Consider the following 24,025-nt stretch of genomic DNA (forward strand, 5'->3'; position numbering starts at 1 on the left):
AGTAGCCCTCCTATATACAATGGACAAAGAAGTGGAGAAGGAAATCAGAGATACATCACCCTTTACTATAGCCACAAATGACATAAAATACCTTGGGGTAACACTAACCAAGCAAGTGAAGGACCTATATGACAAGAACTTTAAGTCCCTGAGAAAAGAAATTGAAGAAGATGTCAGAAAATGGAAAGATCTCCTATGCTCATGGATAGGCAGGACTAACATAGTAAAAATGGCAATCTTACCAAAAACAATCTACAGATTCAATGCAATCCCCATCAAAATCCCAACACAATTCTTCACAGACCTGGAAAGAATAATACTCAACTTCATATGGAAAAACAAAAAACCCAGGATAGCCAAAGGAATCCTGTACAATAACACAACTTCTGGAGGCATCACGATCCCTGACTTCAAGCTCTACTATAGAGCTACAGTAATAAAAACAGCTTGGTACTGGCATAAAAACCGACATGTGGACCAATGGAATCGAATTGAAGACCCTGACATTAATCCGCACACCTATGAACATATAATTTTTGACAAAGAAGCCAAAAGTGCACAATGGAAAAAAGAAAGCATCTTCAACAAATGGTGCTGGCAAAACTGGATATCAACATGTAGAAGGCTGCAAATAGATCCATATCTATCACCGTGCACAAAACTTAAGTCCAAGTGGATCAAGGACCTCAACATAAATCCAGCTACTCTGAACCTGCTAGAAGAGAAAGTAGGAAGTAGTCTTGAACGCATTGGCATTGGAGAATACTTCCTAAATAGAACACCAGTAGCACAGACTCTGAGAGAAACAATCAATCAATGGGACCTTTTGAAACTGAGAAGCTTTTGTAGAGCAAAGGATACGGTCAACAAGGCAAAGCGACAGCCTACAGAATGGGAAAAGATCTTCACCAACCCCACACCTGACAGAGGACTGATATCCAGAATATATAAGGAACTCAAGAAATTAGACATCAAAATGCCCAACAGTCCAATTAAGAAATGGGCTATAGAACTAAACAGAGAATTCTCAACAGAGGAAACTCAAATGGCCGAAAGACATTTAAGGAATTGCTCATCATCCCTAATCATCAGGGAAATGCAAATCAAAACAACTCTGAGATACCACCTTACGCCTGTCAGAATGGCTAAGATCAAAAACACTGAAGACACCTTATGCTGGAGAGGATGTGGAGCTAGGGGAACTCTCCTCCACTGCTGGTGGGAATGCAAGCTTGTACAACCACTTTGGAAATCAGTATGGCGCTTTCTTAGAAATTGGGAATCAATCTCCCCCAAGATCCAGCTATACCACTCTTGGGCATATACCCAAGAAATGCTCAACCACACCATAAGAGCACTTGTTCAGCTATGTTCATATCAGCATTGTTTGTAATAGCCAGAACATGGAAACAACCCAGATGCCCTTCAACTGAAGAATGGATAAACAAAATGTGGTACATATACACAATGGAATACTACTCAGCAGAAAAAAACAATGGCATCATGAGGTTTGCAGACAAATGGATGGATCTAGAAAAAATCATCCTGAGTGAGGTAACCCAGACTCAGAAAGACAAACATGGTATGTACTCACTCATAGCAGGATACTAGACATGAAACAAGGATGAATTGTCTGCTACTCACATCACCAGGGAGGCTACCCGGAAAACAGGACCCCAAGAAAGACACAGGGATCGCCCAATGACAGAGAAATGGAATGAGATCTACATGAACAGCCTGGACATGAGTGGGGGTAATGAAAGGCGAGGGTCGAGGGAAAGAGAGCTTGGGGGAGCGGGAGATCCCAGCTGGATCAACAACAGAGAGGGAGAACAAGGAATAGGAGACCATGGTAAATGAAGACCACATGAGAACAGGAAGAAGCAAAGTGCTAGAGAGGCCCACAGAAATCCACAAAGATACCCACACAACAGACTGCTGGCAATGGTCGAGAGACAGCCCGAACGGACCTACTCTGGTGATGGGATGGCCAAACACCCTAATTGTTGTGCTAGAAACCTCATCCAACTACTGATTGATCTGGATGCAGAGATCCATGACTAGGCCCTGGGTGGATCTCTGGGAGTCCAATTAACGAGAATGAGGAGGGTTTATATGAGCGAGAATTGTTGAGACCAAGGTTGGATAAAGCACAGGGACAAATAGCCAAATGAATGGAAACACATGAACTATGAACCAATGGCTGAGGGGTCTACACTGGATCAGGCCTTCCGAATGGGTGAGACAGTTGATTGGCTTGATCTGTTTGGGAGGCATCCAGGCAGTGGGACCAGATCTTGTGCTCATTGCATGAGTTGGCTGTTTGAAACCTGGGGCCTATGCAGGATTGTTTGGCTCGGCCTGGGAGGAGGGGACTAGACCTACCTGGACTGAGTCTACCAGGTTGACCTCAGTCTGTGGGGAAGGCTTTGCCCTGGAGGAGATGGGAATGGCGGTGGGGGGTTTGGGGGGAAGGTGAGGGGGACGGGAGGGGGGAGAACAAGGGAATCCGTGACCGATATGTAGAACTGAATTGTATTGCAAAATAAACTAAAATAAATTAAAAAAAAAATTTCCTAAATCTATAATTTATCATTATATGGATGACATTTTATTAGCTGATAAAAAAAAAAGAGAATAAGGTCAATATTGCGGAAGCATTTATATTTCAAGCTCCATATGATATTTAAAGTATTTAATATGCGGGAATGAAAAAAAAATCATATACAGCAAAGGCCTTCACTACCGATAGGCACAGGTCGAACAAGGGACTCTAAATTTGTCCTGGTTCATGTTTGGGACTTGCTCAGAAAGTACAATCTCCAGTTCTGAGCACCATTTAGTCTACTCCTATCTGATGAGGAGAAGAAAACTACTTGGTCTATGTGTCAGAAGTCGACCCTTCCAGGTCACAGCTTGGCCCTTTGGGAAGATGAAATCCAGTCTAGAGATGCAGGAAGCTCCATACACAGAAACATGGCTAGTTGTTCATTTTCTCAACTCACATCCTTCCTCTCAAAATCATTAAACCCTAATTAAGCTTGAAATAACTTCTGAGGAAAGCAGATGGAGTAATTGTGGAGAGAGAGGGAAGCTGTACTTCAGGGACTGGGGCCCTGCAGAGGCCTTCCTTCCCCCTGACACTGTGACAACATGAAACTTGAAGTCTGCAATACCTGACGGCAGCCAAGAGCCCCACAAATCCTGACAGTACAAACAGGACCTGGCAAGTGTCACTTCCCAGAACTGCTCCTGAGGCTGTCTGCACCACAGAGGTCCAGGTGAGTTCATGGAGGTAAGGTCTTCGATCCCCTCAGCTGTGCCATGGAGAGTTTCACTAAAGCAGAAGTCTCTCTCTTTGACTAAGCCAGGGAGCAGTTGAGAGGCTCTGTGATCCTCGGGACCTCTGCTTTCCTTCTGACCCTACAAGGCTGGTCCTTGGCTCCAGAAAGACCAAAGGAGACTAGTTCCTAGAGATACAGAAATGGACCAGAAATGTTGAGGCATCGCTATCCATCACAGGCTGGAGGATCATGACAGAGCTCTGGCTCGGTCTTTGCCAAAGGTTACCTTATTAAAGAATCAATAAGATAGATAAGATTTTCAGAGGTCTGTCAAAAATTCAAGAAAAGCATAATGATACACTCCTGTAACATCAGCACTAGAGAGACCGAGGCATAGTAATTGTTGTTCAAGGCCACTCTGGTTTACATATGGAGACTCTGTCTCAAAAATAACTAGATACATGAAAGACAAACAAAAATCCTTGTCTTTCTTTCTTTTAGGTATAAGCTTGCCAGTATTGTGACTAGTACTTGTAACATTTACACTTTTCACTTTTGATGCATTTTCACTTTTCAAATATTGGCATTTTTTACAATAGCTTTATAACTCCCAGTCTGAAGATTTTCTGTCTGTATCTACCTAGTCATTGTATCCCTGGCAGGTGTGGGAAGTGTACTACTAAGTGTAACGGTTATCATGGCCATCTTGAGAATTGCTGCTATATAGGATTCAGGCTGTGAATTAGCACATTCTGAAAGAGCTTATCCTAAGTTTATCCCAGTGCTAAGCAGCAAAGATCCACAATCTTTTGAGTTTTGTCTGTTTGCCTGCTTGCTGGTTTCTTTTGTAGAGAACCAGGATGGGTGGATGTAACCTAGGCCGGGCTCTTGGAGGCTAGACTCATCATGGTATCACCCATCAATCTAAACACAAGTCACTCCTGTTTTTTAAATTAATTTCTTCTAGCATTTCCCAAATAATGTGGGAGATGAGTCCTCTCTCCCTCCTCTGACAGTCACTTCAGTAAAAAGGAATCACTTATTAGAAGTCTCAGCAGTGTGTCTCAAATATGATTTAAAGCTTGGAAAAGGGAAGAGAAGCCTAGAAAAGTAGGAATCCCCAGGAAAGCATGGACCAAACAAACAGAAAAATGTTAGTATTTTCCATCAGTACTTGGGTGAACTGAAAGCAGGGATTTCTACAGATTCCAATCACTGACAAAACATTTGAATTTTATTCTAAATATGTCAGTGAATGATGATGCCCTTTCTATTAATATCTGGAGCATATTTCATTTGTACAGATATTTAGGATGGTATTGTGGTTTCTAGAACTCACTGATACAGGCAGTAATTACCTCCTTGCTAGAGGAGCCGTTGGAAGGAACAGCTGACATTTCTAGAGTCATGAGGCCACCTGGACACACACCTGGGAAGAAGGCTAGGTTGATGAAGGTCACACAGGAGATCATCAGGACACAGACATTTAAAGTGATCCTGTGAGTTTAACAGGAAGGAGGGCAGTGAATAGAGGCCTTCCGAGTACTCAGAACACACAAACCCATGCAGCCACCATAATAGTCAGATTCCTCTTATCCTAGAAAAGGTGCCAAAGCTTACCACAAATGCCTGAGAAATGATAATGGAGTTCTACAACATGAAGAATAATATTCTACCCAGGTCCAAGTTCTGGAATCAGTTGGAACTGGTGTGTGAAAAAGCAGCCTGCCTGACAGACAGATTGGAGGAAAAGCAGGCTGCAAAACCAACTGACATAATTGCTGCTCCAAAGGCCCCACAGGGGCAAATGCCACCGTGAACTCTTAGACAGTGGAATCTCTGCACACTCCCAAAAGCCCCAGCTTACTGATCTACCTGCCCTGGAAACTGAGGACTCCTAACTCAAACACTGCACTCCTCTGGGGCAGTGTGTAACACCTCATTATCGCCTTCTTAACCGCATCACCATCCCTGGTCCAGAGCTGACCCCTGCTCCCTTCTATGTCCTGAGGTCATTCACTGGGGTCACAGATGCCCGGAAGTCATTCACTAGGATCACAGCTCTCTGCTACCTGCTTTTCTAGGAAGGAACACAGGGTTCTGCTAGACGCCATCCCTAGCTGCAACCTGGTAGTTACATGAAAATTTTCAGGTTGTATTTTGATGATTCAGCTTTAAGTGTAGGACCCTATCTGGAAAGGTTGTGCAACTGGACTTGACATTGAGAACTACTTAAAGAAAAAAATAGCCAGTAAACATTTACATGGAGTGAAATCACAGAATGGCCAACATAAAAACTCTCAAAACATTGGGATGTAGAAATTGAAGTTTTAAAGCGTTGAAGTCAAATGCAAATCTAGAAATTGTTACACTAATTAAGATACAAATAAGAAAGGAGCCTTGGTCTTTGGAAATTGTGTGGGGGAAATATGATGAAATAGAGAAAAGAAGAAATTTGGTTGGGAAAATTTGGAGCTCAATTCAGCTATGCGGAGAGTTAACTAGGACAATCCATGCACACAGACAGACACACACACACACACACACACACACACACACACACACACACACACACATTTGAACAAGTCAATTTTGCCTATATAGAACTCAAACATATCTCCTTTAAATCTAGAGTTTTATTCCAGTTCCCAAACTCACCTGTCAGGGAATACACATGGCTCAGAGTCCCCAGGGAAAAGGGGGAGTTTTGGGGACCTAATCTACAACAGTACATGTGTTCATCACTGACTCTTGTGTACCAGAAAATGCTATTATGCAAAATATGTTTTTCAGATAAATGTCTAGCATTACTGATGCTTTCTTGAAAAACTCTTTGTGTCCTGAATACAAGTTCTTCTACTTATGAAAGAAGAAATGGTTTTAAAATTTATTAAGGAAATAGTTTTCCTCTTCATGACTGTGCTTGGCACTCTGGGGAACACTTTTGTTTCTGTGAATTATATGATCAGTTTATTGGGAGGCCCTGAGAAGAAACCCATACACCTTATTCACATCCACTTGGCTTTAGCGAACATCATAATCCTTCTTGCAAAAGGATTGCCAAAGACAATAGCAACTTTTGGTTTGAGAAACTTCCTAGATGACATAGGCTGTAAGATCATCATTTACCTGTCAAGGATGGCCCGTGGTGTCTCCATCTGCACCAGCAGTCTCCTCACTGTGGTCCAGGCCATCATCATCAGTCCCAGAGCATCTGGGTGGAGGAGGCTCAGACCAAAGTCTGCATGGCACATCCTTCCATTCTTTTCTTTCTTTTGGATACTCAATGCTTTAATAAGTGTGAACCTAATCCACTCCATCACAAGTATAAACCTGAATATATCACAGCTTGAAAATGGTGACAACCATTGTTATTTTATGCTAGAAAGTCAGAAAACAAGGTGGATTGTTCTCCCTCTCATGGTCCTGAGAGATGCTGTGTTTCAGGGTGCCATGGGAGGGGCCAGTGGCTACATGGTATCTCTTCTCCACAAGCACCACCAGCATGTCCTCTACCTTCAGAACTCCGAGCTTCTCAACAGAACTCCCCTTGAGCTGAGAGCTGCCCAGAATGTCCTCCTTCTGATGCTCTGTTTTGTTTTTTTCTATTGGACTGACTGTGCTTTTTCTCTATTTTTAAGTCTCTCTTTAGGGAACAATTCCTTGATGGTAAATATACAAAAAATTTTGGCCCTTGGTTATGCAGTCTTCAGCCCTCTTGTGCTGATTCACAGGGATGGACTTCTGGCTGAGTGTTGGCATGCTCAGTGGGAGAAAGTGAGAAAATGTCTCTCTTGTGTAGCTGTTCAATGAGTGTGAAAGAGCTCTCAGTTCTGCAATATTGTGGGGAATACAAAATCCCACAAAGCAGTTCAAGCACGTGTTTGTTCTCAGACAGTCTTCCTGGGGACTCACCGCCTTGAGCTGAGAGAGAGATCTTAGCAAATTACAGTGATAAATGAAACCTCATTCTCCATTTTCCTCTCTTTTGAGGGGATTTTTTAAAAACCTGTCTATATTTGTATTGTATGGATAGTTTACCTGCATTCTGTCTGTGTAGCACATCCGTGCCTGGTGCCTGTAAATTGTGGAAGAGGTCATCAAATGCCCTGTGACTGACTCACGTTAGAGAGGTTGTTCAGAACCAAAATGTGGTTTCACTAGGAATTGAACCTGGGTCCTGGGAAGACCAGCTATATTCCCAACTTCTCAACCACATCTCCAGCACAGATAAAACGGTCTTAACTATGTTTAGTAAAACTGGTTTTACTAACACCGTGACTGTAAGCACACAGATGAATTTGGTAAATTTTATCTATTTCATAGCGATTTACTCATGTTAGTCCAAGAAATTCATTTTTTTTTTTTTTTTTTGTGACTGTCACTGTGCTTGCTAGATGGTAGTACCACGAGGCTATTTTGGGATACTTCAAAGTGTCTGTGACTATCCATCCATAGAAAAGATTTTATAGAATTGTGAAAGAAGGACATGTACTCTGCATTCAGTTCATAGAAGCCCCACGCCCCAGTCACAGAAATTAAAAGCCCTGAAGCATTTCATTGGTGGTCTGTTCATGAAGGTTCTCTGCAGGAATAAAGACTATAGATATGGGATAAACTAGAAAACAATGCACAGTGAAGTTTCCTGTTATATCGTCTGCAGTTTCTATGTTGATGAAAAGCTATGGATTTGCCTTTTTGCAATGGACAAGTCAAGTGACTGAAGCCGACTGAGGCTTACTCGCGGCTGCCTTTTGTTAATGCCCGGGTTTGTCATCAAAGAGCTGCAAAAGGATCGGATTCTACATTCATTTACATGAAGGATTCTCTGCTTGATTTCTCAAATTGGATCCACACAATAAGACATTGACATGGTTCTAAGACTCTGATGGACACATTCTGAAAAATACTCATTAATATAATCGTTGAACATGAAATTGTAGAATTGTTAGAGGGGGGTTTATGCCTTATTTGAAAAAAACTGCTCTATCATATCTGACTAAACCCCTTGTAATATTTTGAGTGCATCATGGCTCTACTTTACAATGATGTGTAAGTATTTATATTTTGCTTGGTTGCATTGTATATATAAAACATTTAAGGAAGTGGTGTGTATTGTATTGTGCTATAGATTACTAATTAGCTTGTTTTTCTAATATAAAGATTTATTTTTATTTATGTGTATGTGCCTGTGTGAGTGTATGCCACATTTGTACAGGTACCCACCAGGCCAGAAAGGGCACTGGGTCCCAAGGAGCAATAACTGCAGGTGGTCATGAGTCTTTGATGTGAGTGTTGGACAAAGAACCAGGATCCTCTGCAAGAGGAGCAGGTGTCTTAACCATCCCTCCAGCTCCTTTTCACATTTCTCATGTAAATGTGACTTGTTTGTAGGTAACATCCATTGCTTCTCTTGGTCTCACTCTCTTCTGTTACAGCCATTTTCTAGAACCTGACATAAAGGGCCAGACTAATGAACACTTTCTCAGTGTGTAATTTGACCCAAACAAAGTGATGTGAGAATATGGAGAAGGAGTAAAGAAAGATGTGTTAAATCTGAATAATGAAGACATTGCTCAACATTAAAAATAGACAGGGAGTCTGGAGAGGGGACTTGTGGGTGAAAGCACCTGCTGACAAGCCAGACAACCTGATCTGTCTCTGAAGGAGAAAACTACCCTCCACATGCTGTCCTCTGCTTTCCACATGTGTGCTGTGACACACACATAAACACACATAAGAAACTTTAAAATAACTTAAAATTAAAAGAATGGATAGACAGGAGATACATAATTGTTGACACAGCATGAACAAGGTTGGTCTGGATTCTGAGTGGCACACAGAGTTGCTATTGTCAATTTTTCTCTAAAAGAAAGTAGATTGGGAAAAAATAAAACAAAAGCTTGATCAGATATAAATTAGAAAGTTAAAACATGATGAAAATTCTAAGTAAGTAGAGGATAGTGAAGGCGACCTGGACATGGGATTCAGTTATGCCCTTCAGGTAAAGCACACAAGATCTGACAGATGGATTAGTATAAACAAGGTCACCATTCCTGTCTGCTGGATGCATTGCTCGTCACTAGCATGGGCCTGTGGGACATTATGCTAAATGAAATAGGTCAGCTGCATGTAGACAAACACCATGTGGTTTTACTAATAAGCAGAACCTAAATACAAAAGAGAATAGAGCCTTCAAAGTGTGGTGTGCAGCCCACAGCCCTCAGAAACTACCTCTATTTGTGAACTCTGCTTGTGGCTGGTTCCTCCCTATAATCAGAAATATGAAATTGTGGCTACACAGTGCTTACCAGCCTTTACCTTCAAATTTTCCCTATTATATGACTTTTCCTAGGAAGACATTTAAAAAAAATTGTTCACCCAAGATAGAGTAAAAACTGTGCAAAGAATTGGTTCCATCAAAGTTAAGTTGACTGAACCAATTTACTTGGATTATCTGAATACATCATAATTGATAGGTCATGAAAGACTCAAACGCACCAGCATGACCAGAAATTCTGGCTCCAACATAGGTGACAACCCTCCCAAAAGCTGTATGAGAAAAGATCCCAAACCTCAATCAAGATGCTACCTCCTATGTACCCCTCAAGTCAATAAGCAGCAGCGGCAGGAAGAAATGGAGGCTGGAATCTCAGGTGAAGCTGTGCAAACAGGCTCCACATTCCCATTAGATAGTCACTGCCCCATTACCGGTACTACAGGGCAAGCTACCACTCTACTGTTCCAAATGGATTCTGTGGGACTTAGAGTTACTGTTTCATGGTGGCCAGTGGCCACGAACTGGCTAATTCTGTCAACCTGACACAAGCTAGAATTATCTGAAAAAAGGAAAACTCCATTGAGAAAATGCCTCCATAAGATCCAGATGTAGGGTATTTTCTTAATTACTGATGATGGGGGGGGGGGGTTCCCAACCCTTTGTGAGTGGTGCCATCCTTGGGCAGGTGGTCCTGGGTTCTATACAAAAGCAGGCTGAGCAGCCATCATGCAGAAGCCAGTAAGCAGCTCTCCTCCATAACCTCTGCATCAGCTCCTGCCTCCAGGTTCAGCAAAAGAGGCTGTCCATAGCCTTAAAGGTTGTGGACAGGAGTTCCCTTGCTTTGCGAGAACACTAGTTGGAATGCCGGACGATCAATAGTCATTTCCAAGGGTCCAAGGAAGCATTTATGCCAACCAGTAGAAGGAAAACTCACCAACTGAAGTAGCTGGTGTTGTGTGAAGCAATCCAGCGGCCAAGCAGATGGAAAATGATCAGTTGTAGAACCAAACCAATTCAGGATCCCGGTGTGGAGGTGCCGGGAAAGCCTGTTTGGTCTCGGCACCAATGTTATTTACTGAGTGCGAGAACAGACCACAAGATACAACGAAACCCACTTGAAGAGTTTATTGGTGAGGGAGGAGAAATAGAAGGGTGTGCAACAGGCCTGTCCGGAGAAGGGAACATGAAGGAGAGAGAGAGAATCAGGCCGAGTCTGCTTTTTTAAAGATAACTTAGCACATGCATGTAGAGGCTTACGTAGCCATGCTACACATAGCACATAGATTACATAAGATATAAGGCCCTGGGGCGACTAAGCGATTTGTCTGGATGCTGACTGCGCATGCACATGACTCCAGAAGTGGCTAGGAAAGATGCCGGAAATCCTTCGCCAGTTAGTCAGAGAACAGCTGGCGAATGAGCACATAGAACACTATTTTTTTCTCCCTGGAATTAAATTCTTGTAATTAAAAGAAAATCTGGTAAGTAGAAATTGTTGATTGATTTATGCAATATTCGTGCCACCTTGTGGCTAATGGGAGCTTTACAGACTGGTTTACCTACACCCACCATTATTCCTAAAGATTAGCCTTTAATAGTTTTGGATTTAAAAGATTGCTTTTATACCATATACTCATTCTGATGATAGGATGCATTTCACCTTTACTGTCCCCTCACTCAATGATAAAGAACTTCAGCTCCGATATCAACAGACTGTATTACCTCAAGGCATGACAAATTGCCGGTGATGTGTCAGTACTGTTTGGAAAGGTTTTAGAGCCTGTGAGGCAGGCTTTCCTCAGGCTTATATTATTCATTGTATGAATGATATCCTGATAGTCACCTCCAAAGAGGAAGAGCTACAATCAATATATGACCTAAATCAGGACATGCTACATAAAAATGGGCTTATTATTGTGCCTGAATTGGTAAAAAAGATCAGACATTGTGCAACATCTGGGATAACTAGTTACTAAAACAACTGTCAAACAAAAAAATTATTCATTAGACAAGACAATTAAAAAAGTTAAAGACTTTCAGAAATTATTAGGGAATATTAATTGGCTACATCCTACGTTAAGAATATCTAATTGTGCACTAACCAATCTATTTAAAACTCGAGAAGGAGAAAGTGCATTGAATAGTCCTCACATACTACCTTGAGAGGCAAAGGAAGAACGAGGCTATTTTTATTAGAAAGATTCATTTTATCTTATCTGTCTTTTATTTATCATTTTATCTGTGTGTTTTGCTGGCATATATGTATGTGTACCACATGTGCTAGATACTTAATTCCCAGGAGCCAGGAAACTCGGGGTGCTGTTCATCCTCACAGCCCTCCTCGTCACCACAGAGGGACTGTAGTTAGGAACAGAAAGTTTCTGCCTCGGCAAATGGCAGGGCTCCAGGGAGAGCACAGAGGTGGCATCCAGGATGGAGAGGTTCATAAGGAGCCTTTTTCCCTGGAGAAGGAAAGTCCTGATGGTGACATCCTAACAGCAGTGACAGTTGCTGGGAACACAGGGCAAGGGTGATAAATGGGCCTGGCTGTGCTGTGCGAACACCCACCCTGAGCCCCACACAGACTCCACAGGTTAGTGTTCCATCCTGTCACAGTGGACTGAAGCTGCCTTTCCCCCGACAGAGATGCTGTGAGGTAGGATGGGGAGAGAAGGCAGCTGAAGAGAAGGGTCTGGGCTCCTCTGTCACTGCTAAAGAGGAAGGTGACAAGATCCAGGGAAAAAGCAGTCTCTCATTCCCACCTGCCATGCAGAAAAGTTTCCACGTCCATGAGGGAGCCGTGTGCAGCTGCGTGGGGTGCTCTGGGCCAGAGATGCTCCTGACAGCCCAAGCAGGTCTAGGAGACATGGGCTGAGATCTCAGCCTGAGTGTGAGGAGCTTTTCCTCTCTGCAGTCTCCAGTTTGTGTGTTTGTTCTCACAGGAGTGAAAGGTTCTGCTTAACAGTATCTGAGATCTGGGGCTCCTTAGCTTGGAGGGTGGGTGGGATGGGGTGGCTTTGCCCTTCTTTGTTGTGGTTTTATTGTTCCCGAAGCTTCCCTGTCCAGACTCAAACCATCACATGGTGTGCAAGTGCAGAGAATCGTGGGGGAAAGTGACATGGCACAAACCCATAGAACAGTGCTGCTAGAGTGTTTAACACTCAGCAGGCACGACAGGCACGTCCTAAGCACTAGCGTCTCTGCTCCAGCGAATCCTCACAACACACATGAGTGGTGCCAAGCACCATCCCTACATTAGTGAGCCTTAAAGGGGCCAAGCTAAATGTTCAAAGAAAGACAGGAGTGGAGCGGTTAGAAAGGCGGGGTCTGACAGACAGGATAGATGGTCACAAAGCTTGTTGATTTTGCAATAATCTTTCTCTAATTTACTGATTTCTCTTTCATGTATCTGGAACTTTCATCTGCTCCTAGAGTCCATGATCTATTTCTGAAGGAAAACCCTGATTTGATTAGTTTCACACAGGATGCTCTTGGCTATTTCTTACATGCTGGAGGAGTGATGGTTGAGAAAGCATATTAAATATGCATATGAAGATGTATATAAATGTATATTCCCAATCACCCTGGAATAGACGTGTGTGTGTGTTGTGTGTGTGTGTGTGTGTGTGTGTGTGTGTGTGTGTGTGTGTGAGAGAGAGAGAGAGAGAGAGAGAGAGAGAGAGAGAGTGTAATTTTTCCAACTAAGTTCTGACACTGTGAAACATGAAATCAAAGACAATTTCATGGTTATAAATTTTGCTATTGGCATCTTGGAGATCGCATAGGTACATCTGAAAAGGTATCAGATTATAAGCAGTTCAGTACAGAAGGATTTCAAGAGAAAATAAAGCATTGTTGGCAAATTCTTAAAGGATAACCCATGCCCATCACTAAATTGTGTGAAGCCTGAAAGCTCACATCACTGCACAAGTGAGGAAGAGCTAAACACTTACCGAGTGTGCCACCCAGACAGAATAGACTCTGGAGGGTACTCGGCTTTATCAACCTTGATGAAAGAGCCCAATCCAAACGTTTCTCAAAATCCCTCTGTCAGTTCATTCTGTGATTAAAGTGCGTTTTAAAACCAACAGTTTCATTGAGCAACCTACAAACTTTTTGAGCAGGTATTATGCCCATACTTATAAACTACATACAGAGCCAGTGTCTCTGAGGCCTGTTCATTGTCCAGTGCAGGAAGGGAGCTCGTACACAGGCAACAGCCCTCTGAGAGCAGGGAAAACGTAAGAGATGAAACTCTAAGCAGGGTTCAATAAGGCATGATAGCTGGCAAAGATCAGCTGTGGATATAGCACATAGTCCTGCGGAAAGGTAAGGGTGAATGCTAACATTTGCTTGGGAGGGGTTCAAAGTAATTCAGAACTGATTTTGATGTGAACAAGGTGTCAAATTATGGAGGACAGACAGAAATTAAAGTTATCATGTGAAGTTCTATGTGTTTTATGGAGGATGAAACAAATGGAATAGGTTTCTGCCTCATTTTGACTGCACTAAAAAAATTAAAAAAAAAAACAGAGAAAAAGATACCATTCCTAAAATGGTGACAATCACAGTGTGAGATATTGGGGAGGACTCGCAGGCTGGGGGATTCTGATTGAGAACATCACTAAACTGAACTAACCTTAAAACTATTAGCAAGACATGCCTTTGTTAAGATGCTGTAGGAACAGTTTCCTGGTGTTTGGGGGAGGCAGTGTTCACAAAAGAAAGAGAAAAAAAAAACAGGATTAATAGGAGTAAACAGGGAATTGTCTTCAGTATGATTCTACCCATGCTGATTGGGAACACAACTTTTAATCACACGTAGTCCCACATTGAGGCCAGTGATCTAGACTTTCATGCCCCACTAATTTACTAACATCTGTATAATTTATGATCAAAGGGCTTGGGAAGAGGAGAATACCATATCATCTCCCTGAGAAACTGGACCACTTCACCAAGAACAGCTTTCTGAGAAGCTGCAAGCTTTTTATTAGTTCAACAATCAGGTGATAGTTGCATGTGGGCGGTGAAGAGGACCAGGATGAGGAGCCAACACAGTCCAGGAGCTTGAGGTCACACTGGGTGAAGAGGGAAAAGGAAGAGGCCTGTCAGGATTGTGTTGTTTGGAAAACTGCCAAAGTGATGCCATGTGGGCAGTGAAGAGGACCAGGATGAGGAGTCAACACAGTCCAGGAGCTTGAGGTCACACTGGGTGAAGAGGGAAAAGGAAGAGGCCTGCCAGGACTGTGTTGTTTGGAAAACTGCCAAAGTGATGCCATGCATTTAGCTTTTGTCTGGGAAGAGCATGGTCATGTGACCATGGATGAAGGATGAAGGAATTCAAAGAAGGGTCTTTGTGAAAGCAGGATTAATGAAGTTTATGCCCTGATTGTAGCTAGCACCACTTCTGTGTGAATGGAAAAACAGACAAACCAGGAAAATAAAGAATATGATCAGGCACCATCAAGGAAAGAACCATATGTGTTTATATAATTGATATCATTATTTTCATCAGAATAAACAAAGAAAATCTTACATGTATTTCTCAAATGATTTTCCCTAGCGCTGTGAATGAAGTCAGAAGATGAAGTGGAATAACATTCTCCACACAGTAATCTTCCTTTCTCTTGCTGGACCTGGAATTGTGGGAAATATCCTAATATTTGCAAGACGTGTATACACGTCTGTCTTGGGCACTGAGAAAAAGCCTGTGGACCTTATTATCATCCACTTGGCATTTTCTAATATGATCATTATTTGTACCACGGGAATCAGAGACATAGCCACAGTGTTTTATTTCAGAAACTTCCTCGGTGATACTGGCTGTAAAGCTGTGGTTTATCTGGCAAGGATGGCCCGGGGCCTCTCCATCTGCACCACCTGTCTCCTCAGCGTTGTCCAGGCTGTCACCATCAGTCCTGGGACCACCCTTTGGAGAAAGCTAAAACCACAGACCTCATGGCAAGTTCTTCCCTTTCTCCTCCTCTTTTGGATTGTTAATGTTCTCATAAGCTCCAACTTGCTCTGCTACATCAAAGCAGGTGGTGGCTTGAACATATCTATACCTGGAACATTCATTGGCCATTGCTATATGCTGCAATCAAGATATATAATCAAGTGGCTTTTCCTGTCTCTCATGACTCTTCGTGATGTCACCTTTCAGAGTCTGATGGGCTGGAGCAGTGGGTCAATGGCTCTCCATCTTTATAAACATCACAAGCGTGTCCTGTACCTTCACAGCTCCAGGTCTGAAAACAATTCTCCTCCAGAAATCAGAGCTACATGGAGTGTTCTCATTCTAATGTCCTGCTTTCTTTTCTTCTATTGGGTAGATTTCATTCTCTCCTTTCACACTGGTTTCACAGTGACACACGATTCTCTTACACTAAATATTAAAACATTTTTAGAACTTGGTTATGCTGGTTTTAGCCCCTATGTTCTGATTAGCAGAGACATCCTTGTTCCTAATGTCTTACATGCTCACTGAGAAGCATAGAAATTACATTCTACGCATATTCTCTATGAGCTAAAGGTGTGTATATTTTAAACTGCTTTGCCATGATGAACTTTAGAGCTGGGGGACATAGTGCTCACTATGTAGCACAGGCTGACCTGGAAGTCAGTGCACAGGCTCACCTTGAGATACTTTGGAATTCCAAATGCTGGTGTTACAGGCATTCCCCACCAAACTGCCATTTGCTTAAATGTCCTAAAGCATCACAACATTAAATTAAATATTATAATAATATATTTTCTTTCCTTAAAAAGTCTAGCACTGCACAATCTTAAGACTAGTTCAGGGTTTCTAGGCAGGTAGAAATCAGATTCTTACCATCTTCTTCCTATTCCTCCATCCTTGTCATGGGACATTTTGCTTCTCCTTAGCACTGGGGAAAACGCTGGAGAAATTAGTATCGAATTTTTTTTCCAAAGCCAGAGAAGGAAAACAAAATAGGTTAATGGAGGTGAGGAGAGGCAATGTGCCTGTGAGACAGATCTTGCTTCAGAGCCCCTGCATGCTGCTGTCTGTCCTCAGTGTTATTAACTCTAATAAACTTCTTACCCTCAAACAATAAGTCACCTCATTGCCTTCCTAAACCTCCTTTGACCCTAAACTTGAAGCCTTTTACTACCTTGATATAAGCTTGTATAATGTTAAATGTTAGGCTAGTTCTAAAACTTGGCTCTGCTCTTCTCAGCCCCTTTGTCCTGATCAGGAGGGATGTTGTTATTGCTAAATGATGAGAGTTAAACTGACAAACTGGTTATCAGTTACTGCTTACACCCGTTTCTCCATGCTATATATATGTGTACATATATATACACCTATATATATGTATGTGTATGTATAAATATATTGCTGATTGTTGTGTCCTAATGTTCTAACATATCAAATCACTAAGTTAATCAAGTCTATTAAAAATAAGTTTGCATTATTTTTTACAAAATTCATTCTAGGCAATCTAGGCCCTACTCAAGGAGTCTAGAAAGCTGAAAGGACAGATCCTTACCTGCCTCCCACCCCGCTGTGCCCACCTGTCTCCCACCCAGAGATATTATTTTTAAATTTCTTTGACTATTATTATTATTATTATTATTATTATTATTATTATTATATTTTTTGACATTTAAAATATTTTTAAAATAAAATATACTTTTTTATATTCTTCCCCACCTCCCAGATCTTCCACATCCTCCCCTCCTTCCTCCCTCCTCACCAACTTCAAGCTCTTTCTCAAACACAAACAAAAACACAAAACCATAACAAAATCCACTCAAAACAAGAAAATAAAATAAAAAATACATCTCCCAAAAGAAAAAAAAAACCACCAAACTGTAACCAAATAAAAGCACACACACCCACACACACACACACCACACACACACACACACACACTAAAACCCTGTGTAGTCCATTATTATACTGGTCAATTACTCCTACACATGAGGTCCTCGAGGAGTTGATGTACCAAGTGTCACTCTATTAGAGAAAACTGATTTTCCCTCTCCCAGCAAGTATAAGTGACAGTTCAGTCACTAACCTTTACCCCAGTGACTAGGTTTCCATTCATTCATACACTTTTAGAAAATATATAATAAGATAAAACAAGACCCATCACATCGAAGTTAGAAAAGACAAACCAACAGAAGGAAAAGAACCTAACAGAAGGCACAGGATCAGAGGCCCACTCATTCACACCCTCGGGAATCCCATAAAAACTAGAAGCACAGGGAGGATCTGGTGCAGACCTGTGCAGGCCCTGTGCATGCTGCTCCCTCTGAGTTCTTAGGAGCTTTGCTCATGTTGATCTAGAGGGCCTTATTTTCTTGGTGTCTTTCATCTCTTCTGGCTCTAATGCTCTTTACACATCGTCTTCTGTGGGGTTCACTGAGCTCTGAGATGAGGGATTGAGGGATTTGATGGAGACATCCCATTTGGGGCTGTGTGTTCCCAGGTCTCTCGCTCTCTGGGTAATGTCTGACTGTGGGTCTCTGTGTTTGATCCCATCTGCTGCAGGAGGAGGTTTCTCTGCTGATAGCTCAACAAGATACTGATCCACGGCTATAGCATAATATTTAGGAGTCGTTTTATCAATATATTTCCCTTTTGTAGACGAGTATTATTTGGTTTTACCCTTGATCCCTGGGCTGTGGCTTCTCAGGTTCCCGGTTAGCCAAGCAGTGTCAAGTGTGGGTTTCATCTTGTGGAGTGGGTTACTCCACAATCTTTGTGCCGCCATTGTCCTAGCATATCTTGCAGGCAGTACACCATTGCAGATGAAGGCTTTGTGGCTGGGTTGGTGTTTATGTCTCTCTTCTGAGAGCCTGCAGAGTACCTTCCTGTATCAAAGACGCTGGAACACTGAGTGAAGCCTCTATGTAGGCATGGACTTGACATCTCCAGCTCAGTGAGTAGTGTGGGTGAAGTGTTAAGGAATGGAGCCTTGGTGTCAGTTTTTGGGGAGCAGCCTATAGTCTTGGCAATAGCCTGGATTGTTTGGGGATTCCATGGGGCCTTTGGCCAACAACCCTTATTTTTCAATTTCCATCCACCATGACATATGTAATGTACAACTTAGCTTCCTTGTTCCTGGATTCCACATTCAATAGAGAGGATACAAATTCTAGTTTCCTCAAACACTGCCATTTCATTTACAGAGGAAGCATTTTTGGCCTCTAGAATGTGTCAGCAACCCCTATATGTATGGAGACACCATCATACAGGGCACAGAGTAAGAGTCATGACCTTGAACTCATCTCCTATGTCAACCCAATGATGCTTTCTCTTCAAGAACAAAATGATGATGTCATCACTTCTAACTTAGCCCTGTATATTTATTTACATCCTTTTCCATCTGGGATAGGTAGGGCCTCCTAGAAACTAGAATAAAATGTATATGGAAGGTCCACACATAAGTGCACACAAAAGTTTTATAACTGTCATTGAAGTTTTATAATGAGCAAATACTTCTTTTGGAATAAGGGCAAGAAGGAATTCATTTAGAATTCTGTATGATATTTAATGTGCAGGAATGAAATAATCAGTTCCAACAAAGACCGTCACCAGCAATGGGCACAGGTAGAACAAAGAGCTCTAAACTTGTTTTAGTCCTTGTGTGGGACTTGCACATGAATCCCCAGCGCTGAGCATCATTTATTCTAATTCTGTCTAAGCAGGAATTTAAGAAAGAGAAGCAAGTGACTTAGTCTATGTGTCAGAAGCCAGTCCCCTGACAGATCTTAGCTTGTCTCTTTGGGAAGGTGAAAAACAGTCTGGAAATGCGGGGAGCTCCGTACAAAGAAACTTAGTTGTTCATTTTCTTACCTCACAACCTTCCTCTTAAAATCATTAAACCCTAATTAAGCTTGAAATAACTTCTGAGGAAAGCAGATGGAGTAATTGTGGAGAGAGAGGGAAGCTGTACTTCAGGGACTGGGGCCCTGCAGAGGCCTTCCTTCCCCCTGACACTGTGACAACATGAAACTTGAAGTCTGCACTACCTGATGGCAGCCAAGAGCCCCACAAATCCTGACAGTACAAATAGAACCTGGCAAATGTCACTTCCTAGAGCTGCTCCTGAGGCTGTCTGCACCACAGAGGTCCAGGTGAGTTCATGGAGGTAAGATCTTGGATCCCCTCAGCTGTGCCATGGAGAGTTTCACTGAAGCAGAAGTCTCTCCCTTTGACTAAGCCAGGAAGCACCTGAGAGGCTCTGTGATCCTCGGGACCTCTGCTTCCCTCTGGCCCTACAAGGCTGGTCCCTGGCTCCAGAAAGATCAAAGGAGACTACTTCCTGGAGACACAGAAATGGACCAGAAATGCTGAGGCATTGATATCCATCCTCAGACTAGGGGATCATGACAGAGCTCTGGCTGGGTCTTTGCATAAGGTTTCTTCCTTGTTTTTTTGTCTTTTGTTTTTCTTTAAGGGAATCAATAGTATATAGAAGATTTTCAGATATCTCTCAAACCCTGGAGACAATCAGGATACACTCCTGTAACACCAGCACTAGAGAGACTGAGACAAGGTAATTGTTGTTAAAGGCTAGCCTGGTTTACATAGAAAGACTGTCTGAAAAATAACAAGACAAAACGAAAACAAATTTCTTGTTTTTAGCCTCCATGATTGCCAGCTTCATGACTCCAACAACATCACTAGTGTTTGTAGCATTGGTACTTTTCACTTTTGGTTTATTTCCACTTTTAAAATACTTGCACATGTTTTCTCTTACAATAACATCTTAACTCCTAATTTGAAGATTTTCCTTCGGTATCTATTCTTCGTCTCTCCAGTCTATCACATAATAATATACATACTTATATCAGCTGCAGTCTTTGTATGCCTGTCAGGTGTGGAGAAATATAAACCACTAAGTGCAACAGTTATCATTACCATCTTGAGAATTCTTGCTATCAAGGATACAGGCTGTGAACTAGCACATCCTGAATAGCTCATCTAAATTTTATCCCAGTACTAGGCAGCAAAGAGAAATAGTCTGGTTCGCTTTTGTTTCCTTGTTTTGGAAAACCAGGATGGATGGATGTAACCTATGTCACCTTCTTGGGGTTTATTTCCAGACATGGGATCATCCATATTTCTAAACACAAGTCCATCTTGTCTTTTAAATTAATTTCCTGTAGTATTTCCCAGTATAATGTGGAAGATGAATTGCCCCTTCCTTCTCTTACTGTCCACTCCAGTAGAAGGGATCATTTATTAGATCAGAATCTCTTCTGAAATATGATTGAAACTTTTGGGTGGAAGGAGAGAGAGACCAGAAAAGTAGGAATCCCCAGGAAATCAAGCATTAAACAAAAAGAAAATGTTAATATTTTCCATCAGGTGGAATTATTGAAGGGATTTTGACAGATTCCAGCCTCTGACTAAACACTGCATTTTTATTCTAAATTGTTAATGAATGCTGATGTGTTTGCTATTACTGTATGGAGCATATTTCATTATGTGCAGATATCTGGGATGACATTGCGATTTCTAGGACACACCAATAATAAGGCAATAACTACCCGTCCATCAGGGAGCAGTTGAAAGGCAATAACTGACATTTCGAGAGTCATGAGGCAACATAAACCCATCCTGGGAACACGGTTCATGCAGGTCACAGGTGATACCATCAAGACATAGACAGTTAAAACAATCCTGTAAGTTTCACAGGAATAAGGGAACAGAGGCATTCCAAATACTCAGAACACACAGACCCATGAATTATTTAGTTTCCTCTCATTCTAGAAGGTGCCCAAAGCTTACCATAAGTCCCTGAGAAATGAGAATGGAGGAGCTCCTGAACATGAAGAATAACATCCTGCTGAGATCTAAGGTTCTGGAATCAGCTCAGACCAATGCAGAACAAAGCAGCCTGCCTGATAAACAGGTTGGAGAAGAATCAGGAGAAGCAGCTGCAAAGCAAACTGACAAACTGCTGCTCACAAGGCCCCACAGAGGCAAATGACACCGTGAACTCTGAGATGGGGATCCCTGCTCACACAGTAGCCCCAACCTATGGTACTGTAGGTGGCCAATACTGAGGAGTTGTAACTCAAAAACTTCACTCATTTCATAGCAGTACATAATACTTCATTAATCCCCATCTCCCACCCACCTCCTCCTTATCCCCTAGTGGAGAGCCGATCCATGCTCCCATAGATGCCCTCAGGTCATTCACTAGAGTCACAAACTGGGGTCATATGCCCTGATGTCATAAACTCGGATCAAAGCTCTCTGCTACCCCCTCTTCTAGGAAGCACCACAGGGTTCCTCAAGACATCTTCCTTACCTGCAACCTGGTGGGTACATGAGTTTTTCAGCATGCCTTTTTATGACTCAGATTTAACAGTCAGGGCCTATCTGAAAAGGTTATACAATTTGAGTTGACATTGAGGACTACCTCAAAAAGTAACTAGTGAACATTTATATGGAGTGAAGTCACAGAGTGGTCAATGTAGGAACTTTTAAAATATTAAGATGTGGAAATGGAAGTTATAAAACTTTGAAGCCAAAGGTATATAGAGAAATTGTTACATTAGTCAAGATGCAGACAAGAAAGGACTATCAACAAAGGAGGAGACAGTGTGGAGGGTAAGGTACTGAATCTGAGATATGTTACAGGTGTTGACCCAGCAGGGATTCCCAGTGTCTGTGGGGTGATGTGGGGAAGGCACACAGATTCACCATGAGCCTCAGACTTTGGGAGTCAGGTGGGGAAATATCATGAAATAGAATGAGAAACAGAAGAAATGTTGGTTGGAGAAACTGGAGTTCAATTCAGCTATGCTGAGAGTTAACTAGGATAATCCATGCACACAGACAGACAGAGAGACAGACAGACACACAGACATACACATGCACACACCACTTGAACAAGTCAGTTTTGCTAGTGTAGAGCTCAAAAATAAAAATCTCCTTTAAAACTTCAGATTTTGAATAGCAGTTCCCAAACTCACCTGTCAGAGCACACACAATATCCCAGAGTGGGGCATTTCCAGGATCTAATCGGCACACATTACATGTGTCCATTGCTGCCTTATGCACACTAGAAAATGCCATTGTGCAAAATGTGTTTTTCAGATCCATGTCTAGCATTACTGATGCTTTCCTGAAAGAATCTTTGCATGCTGGACACAAAGTTTTCTACTTAGGAAAGAAATGGTTTTGAAGTTTATTAAGGAAATAGTTTTTCTCTTCATGACTGTGCTTGGCACTCTGGGGAACATTTCTGTTTCTGTGAATTATATGTTCAGTTGTTGGGGAGGCCCTGAGAAGAAAGCCATACACCTTATTCTCATCCATTTGGCTTTTGCAAACATCATGATCCTTCTTGCAAAAGGATTGCCAAAGACAATAGCAGCTTTTGGTTTGAGAAACTTCCTAGATGACATAGGCTGTAAGATCGTCGTTTACCTGGAGAGGGTGGCCCGTGGCCTCTCCATCTGCACCAGCAGTCTCCTCACTGTGGTCCAGGCCATCATCATCAGTCCCAGAGCATCTGGGTGGAGGAGGCTCAGACGAACGTCTGCATGGCACATCCTTCCATTCTTTTCATTCTTTTGGATACTCAATGCTTTAATAAGTGTGAACCTAATCCACTCCATCACAAGTACAAACCTGAATATGTCACAGCTTGAAAATGGTGACAACTATTGTTATTTTATGCTAGAAAGTCAGAAAACAAAGTGGATTGTTCTCCCTCTCATGGTCCTGAGAGATGCTGTGTTTCAGGGTGCCATGGGAGGGGCCAGTGGCTACATGGTATCTCTTCTCCACAAGCACCGCCAGCATGTCCTCTACCTTCAGAAGGCCAAGCTTCTCTACAGAACTCCCCCTGAACTGAGAGCTGCCCAGAGTGTCCTCCTTCTGATGCTCTGTTTTGTTTTTTTCTATTGGACTGACTGTGCTTTTTCTCTATTTTTAAGTCTCTCTTTAGGGAACAATTCTGAGACGATAATTATTAGGGACATTCTGGCCCTTGGTTATGCAGTCTTCAGCCCTCTTGTGCTGATTCACAGGGATGGACTTCCAGCTGAGTGTTGGCATGCTCAGTGGAAGAAATTGAGAAAATGTGTCTCTCATTTATCTGTTTAATGAGTGTGAAAGAGCGCTCAGATCTACAATATTGTGGATAAGACAAAATCCTAGCTAACAGTTTAAGCATGTGTTTATTTTCAGACAATCTTCCTGGGAACTCAAGCCTTGAGCAGAGAAAGAGGGAGACCTTAGCATATTATAGTGATATAGAACCTCACTCTATATATTGTCATCCTTTTGAAGGGACTTTAATTTTTTTTTAGCTTTTCTGTATTTGTATTCATTTCTTGTGTATGAATAGTTTGTCTGCATTATGTATGTGTAACTTGTGCATGCCTGGTGCTTCTAGAGGCTGGAAGAGACCATCAAATGCCCTGTTACTGACTAGAGTAAGATTTGTGGTCCTGAACCAAAATATGG

General features: G+C 42.1%; 3 protein-coding genes across 3 annotated transcripts; all 3 read left to right on the plus strand.

The window, feature by feature from the left end:
- Positions 1-6,146: 6,146 nt before the first annotated feature.
- LOC128103067 (vomeronasal type-1 receptor 4-like) lies at positions 6,147-7,097 on the plus strand. Its single transcript, XM_052727152.1, has one exon. It carries the CDS (start codon positions 6,147-6,149, stop codon positions 7,095-7,097), a length of 951 nt encoding a protein of 316 aa, XP_052583112.1.
- Positions 7,098-15,148: 8,051 nt separating this feature from the next.
- LOC128103081 (putative vomeronasal receptor-like protein 4) lies at positions 15,149-16,051 on the plus strand. Its single transcript, XM_052727166.1, has one exon. The coding sequence runs from the start codon at positions 15,149-15,151 to the stop codon at positions 16,049-16,051; it is 903 nt and encodes a 300-aa protein (XP_052583126.1).
- Positions 16,052-22,726: 6,675 nt separating this feature from the next.
- LOC128103075 (vomeronasal type-1 receptor 4-like) lies at positions 22,727-23,662 on the plus strand. Its single transcript, XM_052727161.1, has one exon. The coding sequence runs from the start codon at positions 22,727-22,729 to the stop codon at positions 23,660-23,662; it is 936 nt and encodes a 311-aa protein (XP_052583121.1).
- The last annotated feature ends 363 nt before the right edge of the window (positions 23,663-24,025 follow it).

This window comes from Peromyscus californicus, unplaced genomic scaffold, assembly GCF_007827085.1.
Source record: "Peromyscus californicus insignis strain IS unplaced genomic scaffold, ASM782708v3 Scaffold_8__1_contigs__length_139910024, whole genome shotgun sequence".
In the NCBI taxonomy this organism is placed as follows: Eukaryota; Metazoa; Chordata; class Mammalia; order Rodentia; family Cricetidae; genus Peromyscus; species Peromyscus californicus.

Coding starts and splice junctions, on each gene's coding strand:
- LOC128103067 (XM_052727152.1), top strand. CDS start 6,147: ATGAAAGAAGAAATGGTTTTAAAATTTATTAAGGAAATAGTTTTCCTC.
- LOC128103081 (XM_052727166.1), top strand. CDS start 15,149: ATGAAGTGGAATAACATTCTCCACACAGTAATCTTCCTTTCTCTTGCT.
- LOC128103075 (XM_052727161.1), top strand. CDS start 22,727: ATGGTTTTGAAGTTTATTAAGGAAATAGTTTTTCTCTTCATGACTGTG.